This window comes from Orbicella franksi, chromosome 7, assembly GCF_964199315.1.
Source record: "Orbicella franksi chromosome 7, jaOrbFran1.1, whole genome shotgun sequence".
In the NCBI taxonomy this organism is placed as follows: Eukaryota; Metazoa; Cnidaria; class Anthozoa; order Scleractinia; family Merulinidae; genus Orbicella; species Orbicella franksi.
The window spans coordinates 28,668,132-28,683,270 of record NC_138151.1 but is presented as its reverse complement, the minus strand read 5'-3'; the positions used below and the strand labels follow the sequence as shown (position 1 = coordinate 28,683,270).

The following is a 15,139-nucleotide window of genomic DNA, read 5'->3' as shown; positions in this document are numbered from 1 at the left end:
TGGCGTCGAATACCATTGCAGGAAAAAGGAGCTGTAACGGACCAGCATCCTGTGTCCACAGCCTCTTACAGAAAGCACAAGCGAAATGGGCTGGCCATGTTGCTTTTAAAAGAACTCCCATTTTAATGGAAACCGCTCAGTGAAAGGAAATCGATACAGAACAATTTCCTTCGAGGAGTCCCCTGTGTCACGAGTCGCGCGTGGATGCTCGTGCGATTTTCATTTCTGCTCAAACCCTTAGTCCTGATAGCTAAAGAATGTGTAAGTCGCCGAACTGTCTCGAACACAAGCATTCCCGGGTATTCATGAAACAGACAACATTTCATTTTCACTGCATGTAGACTGTAAGAACGGACTATTATGCGGATATATAAATAACTGTATCTGCACCGCGGCGAAACGTAAACGCTACACGCGCGCTTTTCCCGCCAAAACAGCCGTACACTGAAAAGTCTCGGTTTTTTAATCCTCCATTTTCAAGCCAAAGGTGAGTTTTGTACAAGGATGAAATTCAACAAATACAAGATTGTCTCAGCCGTGTGAAGATCTCCTGTCACTATGAAGGTATCTACAAAGGAAAACATTGAAGTCCACAAAAAAAGAAATAGCAGTGATCTCTACCGGAAAGCTTGGAAAGTGCTTCCTTCTAGTTTAAATAGGAAGTAAATAAGAAAACATCTTTTGAAAATTAAAGTTACCGCGCAATTATCTGCTTGAATATTAATTCTTTTGTTTCTCTTTGCATTGCCAGAGCTACTTAAACATGTAGCTAAATATGTAAAGCTGTGTTCAAGCTCGACAAGCAGCAACATTTGAGGTTGATCGTGGTTTGCGTTCTCAAAAAAGAGGCAGAATTTGCGCATTATTGCAGAGCTATTGCTTTAAGATTATTAATTTAACTACTCACACCGTTGTCGCTCTCTGAATCCCCCTAATATCTCACATATTTACGAATGATAGCAGTCTACTATGTCTTTATAAAATGATAGCCTTTGATTAATGATATACCCCTTATTTCTCTTGCTAAGTTATAATTCTAAACATTTTCGGAACGAAATAATTCCACTTCCTCCGAGTGTCTCTGAACTTCATTCGAGCCGCCATCTTGCGATTTCGAAGCTATAAAGTAAAAGAGATGAACGCCGGCAAAGAGCATTAAACCAAGTACGACTGCAGTGGCAAAAATAATGAGAATTACTATCCACAGAGGAAGACTGGATGCAACAGGCGTACCCAAATGGGGATCTGCAGGAAATGAATAAATAAACAAATAAATAAATAAATAAATAAATAAATAAAATTTAAGAAAGGAAGCTGGTCAGTTTATAAAGCGAATCCTCTAACCTGGTCGAATTGAAATTTGAAGGTGTTGGTGTTTTAAGGAGAGAGGAAAAACCCGGAGTACACAGAGAAAAACCAACAACAAACTCAGCCCACATATGGCATCAGGCCTGAATCGAACTCGATCCATAGGTGGGGATGCACTGCGCCATCTCGGCTCCCCCTAAGTAGAGAACTACTGGGACCATACATTTTTCAATGGCGATATGTGTCTTATCGAAAACTTTAAACCCTTTTCGGTCAAACTAAAAAAATTAAAATTAAATAACCAATTACAATATTTAGAATGGCCAATCTGGTTTTCATGCACGTCTACCCAAGTCGAATTGGTCAACGATCGGGTAGCGTTTGTCATATCAACCGTATCGTAAATTCGTCGTTCTCAGCTTATTAACGTTTGGGAATTGAAAAATTGGTTCAGATGATGGTTGGAAATTAGATAAAAAGGTTTTTTTTTAAAGTCTGGAGACAAGTTGGAGTCGAAAAAAAATTCCTCATTTCACCGATCTCAGCTGAAGTCCAACCAGTCACGATCTGCATAATGGTCGGTGAATCGCTACAACTGAGTTAAAGCTAAGCTAAGCCTTATAACTAGGTTCAAGTGTGGCAAAGTTGAAACCGTTTTAACCATTTTCACAGCCTCTTAAGAGGCAAAGTGAATCTGAGTTACCTTTGTACACAATGTGAGACTCAGATCGCTGCGTTTCCCGAAGCATGACAGGACCAAGAGTGACACGATGCTCCTCTTCATTCCCAGTACTCCTCGTGCGCCGTGGGTTCGAGGGCTGGCATCCCTTACTGCACCGCGAGGGTTGGTCTTTATGACAGACGATGACGTTGCAATGAAGGTAAACCAGCGTATAATTTTTGATCCAGCGAAATGGTATTAACTGAAACCGTTGCGTATCAGTCATCGTGTGAGTGTAGCGAGTTCCGTTATCAACGGGACAACTAGTGAAGAAAAAGAAATTTCACCGTAACAATAGATAAACATGTTACTTGTTAAGCGTGGTTTTCACTAGCGACGTAAGCACAAGCTCAAACACAATAATTCTTATTTCACCGTGAAAACGGCCTTGACGCACAAGTGCAAGCACAAGCACAAGCCCAAGCACAAGGATCAAAATTTTTCCTTTTTCTTCAGGCATAACACAAGCACAAGAATATTTACCACACGTTTGGCCAGGTTTGGCCAATAAAAACACTGGATACCGATTACCTCGCGCCTAAACAGTTTCGCTTGACTCGGGCTGCTCCCTCGTCAACTATCACGCGATAGAAATCTCGAGCTCATGATCTAATTGTTTAAAAGAAACATGATTTTTAACCAATCAGAGCGCGTATTTTTTTTAGGGGGGAGGGGGAGGGGCTATATTGTAAACATAAATGTTACACACATGGATGACTTGGCAGCCTACATGGTTGTCGCTTTTAATTTGCTGCCGGATGAAGTGGTCCGGGTTTCGCGCCCTGGCTGTGGACATTGTGTTGTGTTCCGGGTTATGGCAATGACCAGAACCTCATCCAGTGAATCCAGTGGGGAGCAGTGATGTTAATGATCCTGGTAGGTTCAGGTGCGGAAACTTAAATCGAGCGCCACTATCGATATATAAGTCATCACGCGCCAGACTTCGAAGACTGGAGCTTATTTTTGCCCCCGTATCTAACGAAGAAAACGGATGTACATGGAAACGAGTTTGGGAGTGGAGGTCACTTTTATGATAGTTTTTCCATAAGGTCTCAACTTAACGTCACCAAGCACATCAGATAGAAGTCATAAAACCTTTGTTATACAACACTTACCCGTCTTCAATAAATGTATACTGGACGCTGTGTGACGGATCCATAGAGGGTGTGGCCACACACGTGTCGGTCCTGAGGACGAGGTCTGGGTCCGAGGAATCCAGTTTAGCCTGACAGTATAACTGGCCAAACGGGTTGATGGCGACCGGATATTCTGAAACATCGTACGGGGACGCATACTCGGAGCTCCGGTACAGACCCATCTCGAATGAGAAGTTCCCGTAGCCCTCTGAAAAAAGAAAGTGTGGCCACTACCTTAGCTGATGAGCGAGTGAGGAGTAGTGAGGGGAGTTCTAGGGGGGAGGGGTGATAAGAGGAATCTACACCAGCATGACTAATCAGATTATTAGCATTATTATTAGGAAACCTGCGATCTGATTGGCTTAGCAAGCGCTCACTGAAGATCGATAGAAGCGAGTCTCGGGAAAGGCGTTCGATTTTTCGAGCAATATGGCCGAAAAAAAGTTTTTAACAACTCGAGTTTAATCGACACTCGATGTTTAGTAACTGTTTCTTACAGCCAAATCATGGCTAAACTGACCAATCACATTCAACAGACCACACTCAAAACACCATCGACTGACAAACACTATTCACTTGACTCTGAAGATGACTTCCGCTCAGGCTGTCAAAACGTCAGTCACCAACAGCGGTTCTTTTCAGAACTACCCTCACCCAGATGATCACACTATACTAACGCCTTACCCCGATAAGGCGGAATAAGTACCTGTTGGGAGAATTTGATCTACAAACAAAATTTCTCCTAACTTCTGCTCAACCCCAAACTCAGCGCGCCTTACTGTGACACTGAATAGAATGCAAATTAAAGAATCTTCTACGGAAGAGAAAAGAATACTCACTAGTAATACTGTATACATTGTATGCTAGCGACTTCGACACGTTAATAAAGTTCTTGTCTTATCTTATCTTATCTTATCTCATCTTACTGCAACTGTTATCAAGAGCAGACGTGAATATCTAAGTCTCTGGAAACTTCTAGAATGTAAAGTCACGCAATGTTTGTACCAGAACCTTCTACTGTCACGCTATGGAACAGTTTAGAACATTCTACCGAATGATGTAATGATAATGTAATGTTATATAAATAGAAGCTCCAAGAATGTTCTAGAATGTCAGTTAAATGTATATAAAGAATCAGCTAGGTAGTATAGATTGCTCTCATTAGTTCTCGGCAGAGATCTAGAGAAGAAGGTATAGAAGCCCCGTTAGTAGTTCTCGGCAGAGACCGAGTTGAGGAGCCACAGTCCCGTTGTTGTTCTCGGCAGGGACCGAGTGGAAAAGCTATAAAGTGTTATTGCTATTGCAAAAGCTGTTGACGAACTTTGTTTAAGGTCAAGTGGACAGTAAGGAGATCTCTTTGGAGACACCGAGATTTGTTGTGAGTTCGTGTCAGTGGTGACTAAAGTTTAGCAGTAGGCTTAACTTAGTTTAGTAGTAGATTGTATTGTTTAGAAATCGCTCCTTTGTAGCTAAGATTATATTACGTATTGTTAAATAAATAAGTTGGGTTCGTAGAAGAGTTTCGTCGTATATCTTTCTGGCGGTCAAGCGATACCGTAACACAACAACAAGCCGAAAAAAGTCATTTTACCTTCAAAAACGGTGACCTTTTTCCTGGGTTGAAAACTGGGAGTTCCAATAGTATCGCGCCTGTTGTAAGTACAGGAGAACGGGAATTCGACGACGTATCCCTTGTCCTTGTCTTTTGTCTCAGCCACAACTTTATTGAAATATGTTAGGGAGTCTTCAGTCTGCCTGCTTGTGGTCCCGCAAGCATCCAGCGGTGTTCTTAAGGAGACATGAGTAGAGTTGGCAGCGTAGGAGCCGCACGATTTGTTGTCGAAGTGGAAAGTCTCCACATTCAGATAAGACGAATTGAGGGCAAAGTTCACCTGCATGTAAAATGACGTGCAGTTGATGGACATATCGTAAACCAGGTCGGGTTGAGTGATTCCCAGTCCACCTACACCATTGAAAATAAAACGGAAACGACGTGTATTTGACGAAACCTTTTCTAGTCGAAAGCTAAAATTAAGGCATACAAAATGTAGCTACAATCATCGCTCAACCAAAAGTTCTCGCGATTATTATTATTATTATTTTAGGATTCGTACAAGTACAGGTGCTTAACAATAGGACATAGGTCCCCTACTTTGAACTTACAAAAGATCAGAAATACTTGAAACTAAGAACAAAACAGCAACAGGTTGTAGAGGGAACAGAAAGGTTATATTCACACTTGGTGCCCGATTATGGTTTTCGCTGGGCACTAATGTCAATGCAATTTTTTTTTCCAAGTACTCACACCAGAATTCGGGCACAGTACCCGTGCCCGGGTACAAGGTACCGACCTTGCACTCGGGCGCTTGAAGTACCAGTGTCTGAGCACAATACTATTTTGCGCTGGTGGCTAGGCACCAGTGCTAGGGCACCAACTGTGAAAGCAGGCAAAGTGAAAAACTGAAAGGCAAAATTGAAAAAAGGTGCAAAAGATCTAAATCCAATGGGACATTTAAGGCCGAAGCTACATGGGAAGCAGGAATTCCCGCATGTCCCCTACCCCCTAACGACGTTTACCCCCTTGATTTTCCCATTCCTAGGGAGTGGAAACAGTGACGAAACAAAGCAATAACTACAACCATTACCTGGTCCAGACGTCGGTCCAGGCCCTTCATCATCACCGCCGATCACGTTAAACTCCTTGCTCGCGGGCTCCCTTTTCCTTCCGGCAATGTTGAACACGAACACTTTGAACTGGTACCTAGACTCCCTCTCCAGTCCTGTCACGTTGTACTCTTGTCCTGTGATACTCTTCCTAGAATTCCAGTGAACAAACTTCCCTTCCGAGTTGGCTTTGCTGTATTCGATATCGTACTTGAGCTCAGGATGGCCACCATCCTGGGGTGGGCGAGTCCATTTTAGCGTGAAACTTGTCGCGTTCAACTGCGTGACTGTGTTAGTTATGTAGAATGGTCCACTAGGAGGGCCTGTTGTCGGAACAAAATTCCGCACGTAATTATTGTGAGTAGTACTTTTTCGATTCGTTGTTAGACATGAGGCTTTATTTGTGATGGTTTTGCTGCCTCACTTCCCGAGCTGTAGCTCCCTACGCAGACGCTCTTTGGGTTCTTCAAGCAATCGTCCACCCCCACGAACGTCTGCTGAAACACAGGGCTATTCACGTTGCCCAATCAGTTCGTGGGAGAAGATTGCGTGACAAGCTCAAAGAGCGTCTGGGTAAGAGGCTACCCGAGCTGTTGATTGTTTATAGATAGTCATACCACATCACTTTACCAGTTAGAAAACAGGTTATGCAGTCAATAATCAAGGTCGTCTATCTTTACATGCGCTTAGCATTGTCTGTATTCGTTTATGCCCCCTCTAATCGGTTTGTTTTAATTATCAACCCGCAATTGCTTCAGATTTCCCCACGCTTTTAATCTCTTAAGTGCTCTTTCAGGATTTTTGCCGGCTGCATACAAGCTTTCCCGTGCTTTCACTTGTTTTCTCGCGCTTTTCACTGGTTACGTGATTTCCCGCCTTTTTTTTCCACCGGTGGCCTACTTTCTCGCGGTTTTCACAAGTTTCATAATTTCCCGCGCTTTCTATCTTTCTTTCTTCACTGTCTGCCGCGCGCCTAGCTATTGACCTAATCACCATTCTCTTGATAGCGTCACTGGGCTTATATAGAAACAAACTATGAAACTAATTACTTGCAAAATACTCACAGTAAGCAGACATAACAACGCGCTCTCCCTTTGTCCCGTCGTTAAGTTTGTTGAAGGCCTGTACAGCGACCGTGTACTGTGTCCGAGGATTCACGCCTTCTCTACTTGTGAAGGTAAATCTCTTCGTTTGAACACCAACAAAAACTTCGTCAAGCAATTCTATCGTGTCCCTTAACTCTATCTTGTAATGGGTCAGCGGTAGACCACCATCTGATTCCGGTTTGTTCCAGGCCACTGTCAGATGATCACAGGTGGTGGCGAACGTGATATTAATGGGAGGACTGGGCTTACCTGAAATGACATTCAAGACAAAGGAATCAAAAGAATTAGCGAGACAATAATGAAAAGGTTGTTCATTTTCTGACCATCACATTATTACAGCAAACACCTTCTTACTGTAATTAATAAGCACCTCTCCAAAACGACACCTCACATAAACGACCCTTAAAGATGATTTTCAGTCCGTACTGCGCAGTCTCAGCACCCTAATGTTTATAAACATTATAGCGGCTCACTCGATGGAATGCGAATCGATGTTATTCGTTATGTACCACACACCTTATCTTTTAGGCCTTTCAAATTCTTTCTCCAACAGCTTCATTGATTTTTACAGCTGCGAATTTGTTTCATCAAGTGATATAAGAAAGAACAAAGCATAAGGCTTCTACCGCTTCGCATCCATAATGGCGGTTGTTTTGAAACTTTGAATTTCCTTCATGTAAGTAGTTGCGAAATGTCTACATTTTATGATGTCTTACCCGGACATGAAACAAAACAAAAAACGCAAACAAACTCTCAAGAATGCGCAGTTCGGACTGGAAATCATCTTTAAACCCACCCTGGTCTCAGCTGTACGTCAATCATTTACTCTAAATAACTTCCCTTTGAGAAAGACGCCTCTCCAAAAAAGACAACGGGAAGTTTGAAATAATGTTTCCAAGTATTCAAAGTGAACAAGAAATGTTGAATATGACAACCAATAACATTTTGGCGACGTCATTTTTGAATTTCAACTGGCAAATACTCATATCCGTAATCCACTTTCAACATGTGAGCCTGTACCATTCTTCAATGCGGTATTAAATGCAGTGGACTTACAATAATGTCATGTAATACTAAAATACCGAAACAACAGCAAGTTAACAGTCTAGCAAGCCGAGATAAGTGACTCTCAAACGACAAAATACCCCAGCCCTCCCGTCCCACTGGACAATACCACTTACCTGCTTTCGTGACGCTTAAGTCATAAGTAGCGTCCCCAAACCTATTAGAAGCGTGACACGTATAGTTTCCAAAGTCGTCTTCGCTGTCAATCTTTATAGTGGCCTCAAGCTCTGGGCCGTCGATCTTCACATCTTCACTTGGTAATGCTTTGTTGTTCTTCTTAATGCTGAGCTCAGGAACTGGAAAACCCCACCAATGGCATATTATTGTGACAGGTGTAGGGTTATCAATGTAAGAATAGAGATTCGAGGACGAGGACTTTTCGAGGTTTATTCTTGGCGGACCTAGGATCAATGAGATTATTGTTAAATTTATGAAGTAGTGTTACAGAATAAGCCGCACCATTTTGAAAGCGTGTGTAAATGGATTTAGAAATACCGCTGTATCTATCAGTCGATGGAGAATTTCGATCGGTCTCCTAAACTGGACCAACCCCGCATATGTTGCTAAGCGACTAAGAACTTCTGGAGAATTCTCGAGTGCTTGGAATCTCTACGAACACTTGGAAAGATGACTTGGAAAGACGACTTGCCGAGAAAGATCCAAAACTATCAAACCAAAAAAAAATAGCTTGATTTGATAAAACAAGACTAACAGATAGAATTAGATTTTTAATAGCTCTGAAATATATAGCGAACAGATCTGGGATAGGGTATTCTCTTGGATTTGGATATAATACTAATATATGATGGTTGCAACGATTAAGCCCACGTAAAAAAGAGAGTCTGATCCGGGCCAAGTGGTGCACACCACCGAAGATTATCCCAGTTTTCGTAGGAGTAGGAGTATTTCTATCCCCCTCCCTAATGACGAAATGACCCCGGCCAGTACGAACCAGGACCGCTCTCTCCAAGGTCCAACCCCCTAACCATTCCGCCACCGCGCCTCCACGATTAATCCCCACGGGGGTCCAGCTAAGTACGTCATTGCAACATTGCTGCGCGTGACAATAGCCCCCACCCCCAGGGGACAGTTGGCTTACAAGTATAATAACGAAGCGCGCGAAGTCTAAAAATAGAATGCAAATTAACGGAACCCCGCGAGAGTCAGACAACATAAGCGTGTTCCGAGAGAAATAGGAGGAAAATGAACGCCAAATTTTCGTTTTAAAATTTGTTTTGGGAACACTTGCTTACGCCCTTAAAAAAGCGTCAAATCTTCCACCATTCCGTTTTGTTTGTCTGAGTTTGTCTGAGTTATGACGTCACTCGCGCGCTTCACTATTCAACAAAAATAATACAAGTTATACAAGCTTACAAGTATGATTCAACAAGTTTACAAGTATAATTAAACAAAAATAATACAAACGTACCGTACACTGTAACCTGGATGTTTTTTGATTCTTCTCGTAGATTAGTGCCTTCTTCAGTTCCTAGCTGTGTGATGCGACAAATATATTCCGCAGTGTCCGACTCGTGTACTGGATTGATCAGCAGGGAGCCATTAGACAGAAGAGTGAAACGAGGGTCAGAGAATTTGACCAGCCGGCGCTGTTTGTACCACTTAAAAGTTGGCTTGGGATAGCCTTCAGCTGAGCATCTTATCACTTGGGACCTGCCAACGGAGAGGTTCTGATCCAGAGGAAACTCTGTGACGAAGACTAGACGAATAAAACAATAAAGGAATGAGACATGACTCAGGACCTCGGCAGACTACAAAGATACCTGTGGACTCTCACCATGCATGGACTACACCATGCCAACAACAAGAGGAAATTTAAGCTGGATCTTTGTGAAGATCAGGATTAGAAAACAGCTCAAAACAGTAAATTTCAAGCTTTTTAAAACTCTCTTGAGTTTCTGTCATATAACGATTACTATTCTACAAAATTAACCTTTCATTGTTGGTACCCTAATGATCTAGGTTTTTGTTTACTTCTTCCGGAAAATCGTAAAATGGGAGTACAGGGGTGGAGGAGGAAGTTATAGGATGTCAAACGTTCCTTATTTTTCTCTCGCTTCCCCTAACTTCGCTCCGGAGTCTACGGCTTGCAACTATAATTAAAATAACTGACAAATCAACTAACGAATTCATTTAATAAAACTTTTGCCTTCTAATTCTCGTTTGCCATATTTTCAAAATTACTGCATTGTGCTCTCTCGCTCCTTCCTTCCTTTCTGCAAAACTGAAATTAGAAACCTTAAAGTGATTCCCTTGACATGTGTTTTACTATGAAAACTTTTTTTGAAACTCGGCATAATTAACATTCATGATAAGAACATTAAAAAAATGCAATAAAAACATGGGGTCACCGTGCTTGTTTACGCGTCAGCAGGCTCTTAAAATGGGGTATTTTTACTGGTTGCGCGTTAAAAATTCGAATCACCTTCATACAGAATTAAGTCTTGGCTACTTGAAAGACACAAAATTTTAGCTTGAAAGTAAAGCTTCTTTTATTCACAAAACCAGTGTTGCTTCATTTAAGCCGTTTTTGATTGCCTGGTTGTGGGAATATTGCACTTTTTCGGACAGTTCCGTGGTTAGCTTGAAGTCCTCGCCTTGGCCAAAATAAACGCAGTACGGAACTATTTTCCAAAAATAAAAAACTCATGTTTTACTATCAAACTTTTTTTTCTTCTTGAAATATTTTCTTTATTAGACTGTTCTTAGCAAATACCTAAAAAAAAAAAAAATCGGGGGTCACCGTGCTCGTTTAAGAGAAAAGGAGTATTTATTTCGCTATCAAGCTTAGTTTGAGGGAAATCTCTTACGTTTTGTACGCGCACGCGCTCATGTGCGCGCGCTAATGATGCGAAAATCGTGCGCAGTAGGGATGCGCAATGCAATACTAAGACGGCGACGCCGAGGATAACGCCTAGTAAAAAATGAGTTTATATTTTACCTTCGAAATTCGCAATTGTCTAATTCGCAAATTAGCCGCCGTCGTTCGCGTTCTTCTAAATACACAGAACTTACCAATCTCTTGACTTACTCATTTCACGTTGTTGTCTTGGAGAAGACAGTAAAGAAATGTACAAAGATTTGTACATGTACAAACACACGTGCACAGCCATTGTTCTGCTCATTACATCTTTTGTTTCGTGGCGTTCTCGTTGCCGTTACCGTCGTTGGTTTGCTTAAGCTCTCTATTGAATAACAAGGCTACTTACATTCGACATAAAGAGGGAAGACCTTGATCGTCTTGTCTCCTCTACATGTGTAATTTCCACCATCAGCTACCACAACATTCTGAATCACAAGCGTGTAACTGTTGCTTTGAACTTCCACATAGTATTTTTCCACCGGTAGTTCGTCCTCATCCGGGATTTTTGTCACTCTGTTACCGTTCAGGTCATACCAGCCCACGAATCTTTCGTTCGTGACTTTACAGACAACTCGGAAAGTCTTTCCCACCGTGGTGATTCCATTCGGCAACGTTTCGATCTCAGCATCTGTAAATGTAAAAAAAAAAATGTTACCATGCTTTGATTAAGTTGTCTTTTTCGACGAACGAAGCTATAGACACTACAGTTCAATCCCTTGAGTTAAACCGCGCGGCCACCCTCAGGGAAATGGATAGTGGCCGCTGAAAGGGGGCTGGCCGCTTAAAATAGAGGTAAAAACAAAAGAAAAGCCCTCATCGGGACTTCGATTACTGGCCGCCCAGTAGGGGCGGCCGTTTAATAGGTCGCCGCTTAATAGAAGTACGACTGTTTTACAAAATTGAACTGACAAGTTTCGCGACTTTGAGTAAGGGGCCAGTAAGATTTTCAAGTTAGATTTAAAAGGTGAAAACAGTTTTTGTCCACGTTTTCTGAAAAAATGTGGATGCTAAAGCAATTATCATTCCATCTTGGAATGAATTCACGCTTTGAGGTTACCGTATCTTAAGAGGTGTCTCGCGTCCAAGGGATGTAACGCACCCGATTTAAACTGTAGATACCTAAAAGCTTATAGAACTGGCTATTACAATATACCAAGAATTTTGAAACAAAATGAATTATCGAATTTTTCACGACCTCTAAATGTTGATTCACTAGAGAAGAAAACGATCACTGATTCGTATACAAACAAACAACAAGGCAACAATTGTTAAGCTGGTCTCGAGGACGCACTTATCAGGAGACAATGCCTTCTCTGTCAAGGACGAACCCTAGCATATAAACGAGGCACACTAAGGACTTCATAGAGTCTATGGCTATTTAATTTAACACTTGTCCACGCTCACTCTCTTGAATCTAGGATCCTGAGAGGAATATGATGCCTCCGAATTCTGGCGTCTTCGATGTCATTGATAACTGTCGAAGGCATTTTACACTGACCGAAATGTAGCTTTCTTCACCTGTCCCTAAACAATTTTTTTTAAAACAACCTACAAATTGGGGGCATTTCTGGTTAATTTGACCGTCAAGATTTACCGAATCGATCGACTGGATAAACGTGCGCTTTCGATCGTATTCCAGATGAAGAGGAGTCTTAGGGTCATCGTTTTCTGCGCTTCGGTTTCAGGTTCTACTCGATTCTATTTCCCCCGAGTTAAAAAGAGTCTTGAAGCCTTTTGATCGGTGCTAACCTGCGAAAAACAGGCAGCGGACACAAGACAATAAGGGCACGAAACACTGTCTGTTTTTCAGCAGCCAATCTTGTCACAGTTCCAGTATATTCTACTGCCATGAACTGGTTGTACTAGTAAACGTTCTATTGATTCAGATCAAAGGTTTATTTAACCTCATACTTAGCCTCAGAGCTGTGCAAGGGTCACAGACGAAATTAAAATGCATCATAGCCAACGGCAATTTTGCATCGAAGTAGAAGGTAAAGCGACTGAATTGCGAACAAAACAGTTCAGTTCAACCTAATTTTGAGAAAATATTTTACCGTGGGAGCGAAAAATGGCCAGACTAAAAAAAACACGAGTAAGTACAGAAAAAAATTCAAAACAGAGAATGCGAGCCGTCAGATAGATGACGGAGACAGTTAAATAGCATTGAATATGATGGAAGAATTCAATTTTTATATATTAAAATTCAATACATCATCTTGGTGAGTTTAACAAATTAGGACCAATTCTCTCTTGAATAGGCTGACCAAAATATTGATTAACTTCTATTTAAATGCAATTTTAATATCAGTCACTAGTAATGGAGCAATTAGACATAAATTAATTTTGTAATACCAGACTAACATTACTCAAAAACGTTGAAGAAATATATGCAAGCAGACGTTTTTAAAATTAAACAAGATAAGAATTACTCTCTTAGCTAACGTCACGATATATAGGATTCGGCATTTTTAAAATAAAAGGGAGAGAAGAATTGTCTAAAGGGAGTTTGCAAAACCTTAACTTTAGCGCCAGGTTGTTCAAAGCACTATTAAGCTAACTCAAGATAAGCGCGAGTTTTGAGTTCAGTTTTGTAACTTTTTGGTTAGGTTTTCTGTTTATATTGTCTTTCCTTCAGTTTTGAGTTTCAGCAATCTCAACTTACACAAAATATAAGCAGTGAAAAACATTGTTATACAAGAGAAATTATAGCCTGCGACAGCATCCGGCTTTTGGCGAGAAACAAGAGCCGAAAAAACCGGATGCTCTCACAGGCTTGAGAAATTAATACTTCGGTCAACTTTTATCCTGGGTTCGCGTTAAGTTTGGAGAACGGAAAGTTGATTCCTTAGCCTTTCCAGCAAAAGATGCCAATAAGTTTCTATGTATGATAAATAAATTTAGTAATTCAGTGTGAATGTGCAATGAAACGTTTATTACAAAAGTCGAATGTTCGATTTCCTTGAAAATCTTATGCTTGATAATGTCGATAAGTTGAAAGTTTTAAACGTTGCTATTAGAATCTAGATTTAACATTTATCTTTCGTTTGTTGTGGCGAGAGAGTAAAGCTATGATCAAGGCTAACTAATTTGTGGTTTCTGTCCTTCAGTTAAATGACGTGCCAAATTTTATATTTACAATGTCCCCGATGAGACCTTTGTTATTAAACGAAGAGGCAGACAGTTGATATCACAGCGGCAAACTTTGTGATTATACCTGAATACTGTACACAATCGAAAAAATAGCCAAGGATAAAGCGATTTATTAAGTTTTCTTTAGTTTTGTACGAGGATGCTGGGCGGCTAAAACGGCGGGTTGATTATGAATTTTGGAGCTAGCGTGGTGTGGTGTTCAACAATCTCACACACGATGCGCTATCATGACAGCAACTGGATGTTTCGTGGGTCTTTCGTTTAACGGGTGCAGAATACCTTGGCACCTTCGTGCAAGTTAAAAGTGAAAGGCTTTACGAATACAGCGATAACTCCTTTGAAGTAAAAGACTCAACGACAATGGCGTGACTTCGACCATTACAACAGTGCTTAAATCACAGCCAGAGCCAGCTTACCTGTGACAGACAATTGTTGTACTGACATAAATCCCAGAATGAAGAGAAATCGGAAGAAACTTCCAACCTCAACAGCTCCCATGGCCAGGCGCGAAGTTGTTCCAAAACGATTCAGTCATCGACGCGACTAGCTGCGAGGCTAATCGAGACCATGCGCACCCGTGCTCACCTCGGTGTCTCCGCCATTATAATCATGCATAAAAATATTCAAATGAAACCAAAGATGGCCTTTGTGTTGTTGATTGATTCCGCCCTGTCAGTCAGCTTCGGGAGGAGCTGAGGTTACTAATTGTCATTAAATTCAATGAAAGACAAGTTTTTTGTGACATTAACATACAAATACACTAGCTCTGCTCTAAAAGAATGCTTGGTTCTCGGCAAGTCGACAAGTGTATTGAAAGGTGCGATCAAACGTTAAAACATCAACTCGGCTGCCGGTGAATAATATAAATAATTAACACTTCTGCAGTGCACATTACTATATGTTGAAAGTTGTGAGTGAACTTTGTGTCTTATCAAAATTCAAATTCAAATTAACTCAGATAAGAAGATTTACATAAGACTGTTTTATTGTAAAGCTTAATGTTTGCGCTGGGCTAGACAATAGGCGGTTTTCTATGCGGCGTGTCCTCTCATCTCAATGCCCTTCTGTGAAGTTAGGTATGAAATAATTATCGTACGAACCTTCTTTT

General features: G+C 41.2%; 1 protein-coding gene across 1 annotated transcript; it reads right to left on the bottom strand.

Moving 5' to 3' along the window:
• Nucleotides 1-445: 445 nt before the first annotated feature.
• Nucleotides 446-14,824, bottom strand: LOC145493267 (uncharacterized). The gene is made up of 10 exons (XM_081472692.1): nucleotides 14,448-14,824; nucleotides 11,228-11,509; nucleotides 9,430-9,717; nucleotides 8,117-8,401; nucleotides 6,894-7,184; nucleotides 5,811-6,152; nucleotides 4,757-5,128; nucleotides 3,145-3,373; nucleotides 2,012-2,292; nucleotides 446-1,245 (listed from the first exon to the last, which is right to left on the bottom strand). The coding sequence occupies exons 1-10, from the start codon at nucleotides 14,527-14,529 to the stop codon at nucleotides 1,037-1,039; spliced, it is 2,661 nt and encodes an 886-aa protein (XP_081328818.1). The 5' UTR covers nucleotides 14,530-14,824; the 3' UTR covers nucleotides 446-1,036.
• Nucleotides 14,825-15,139: the final 315 nt, after the last annotated feature.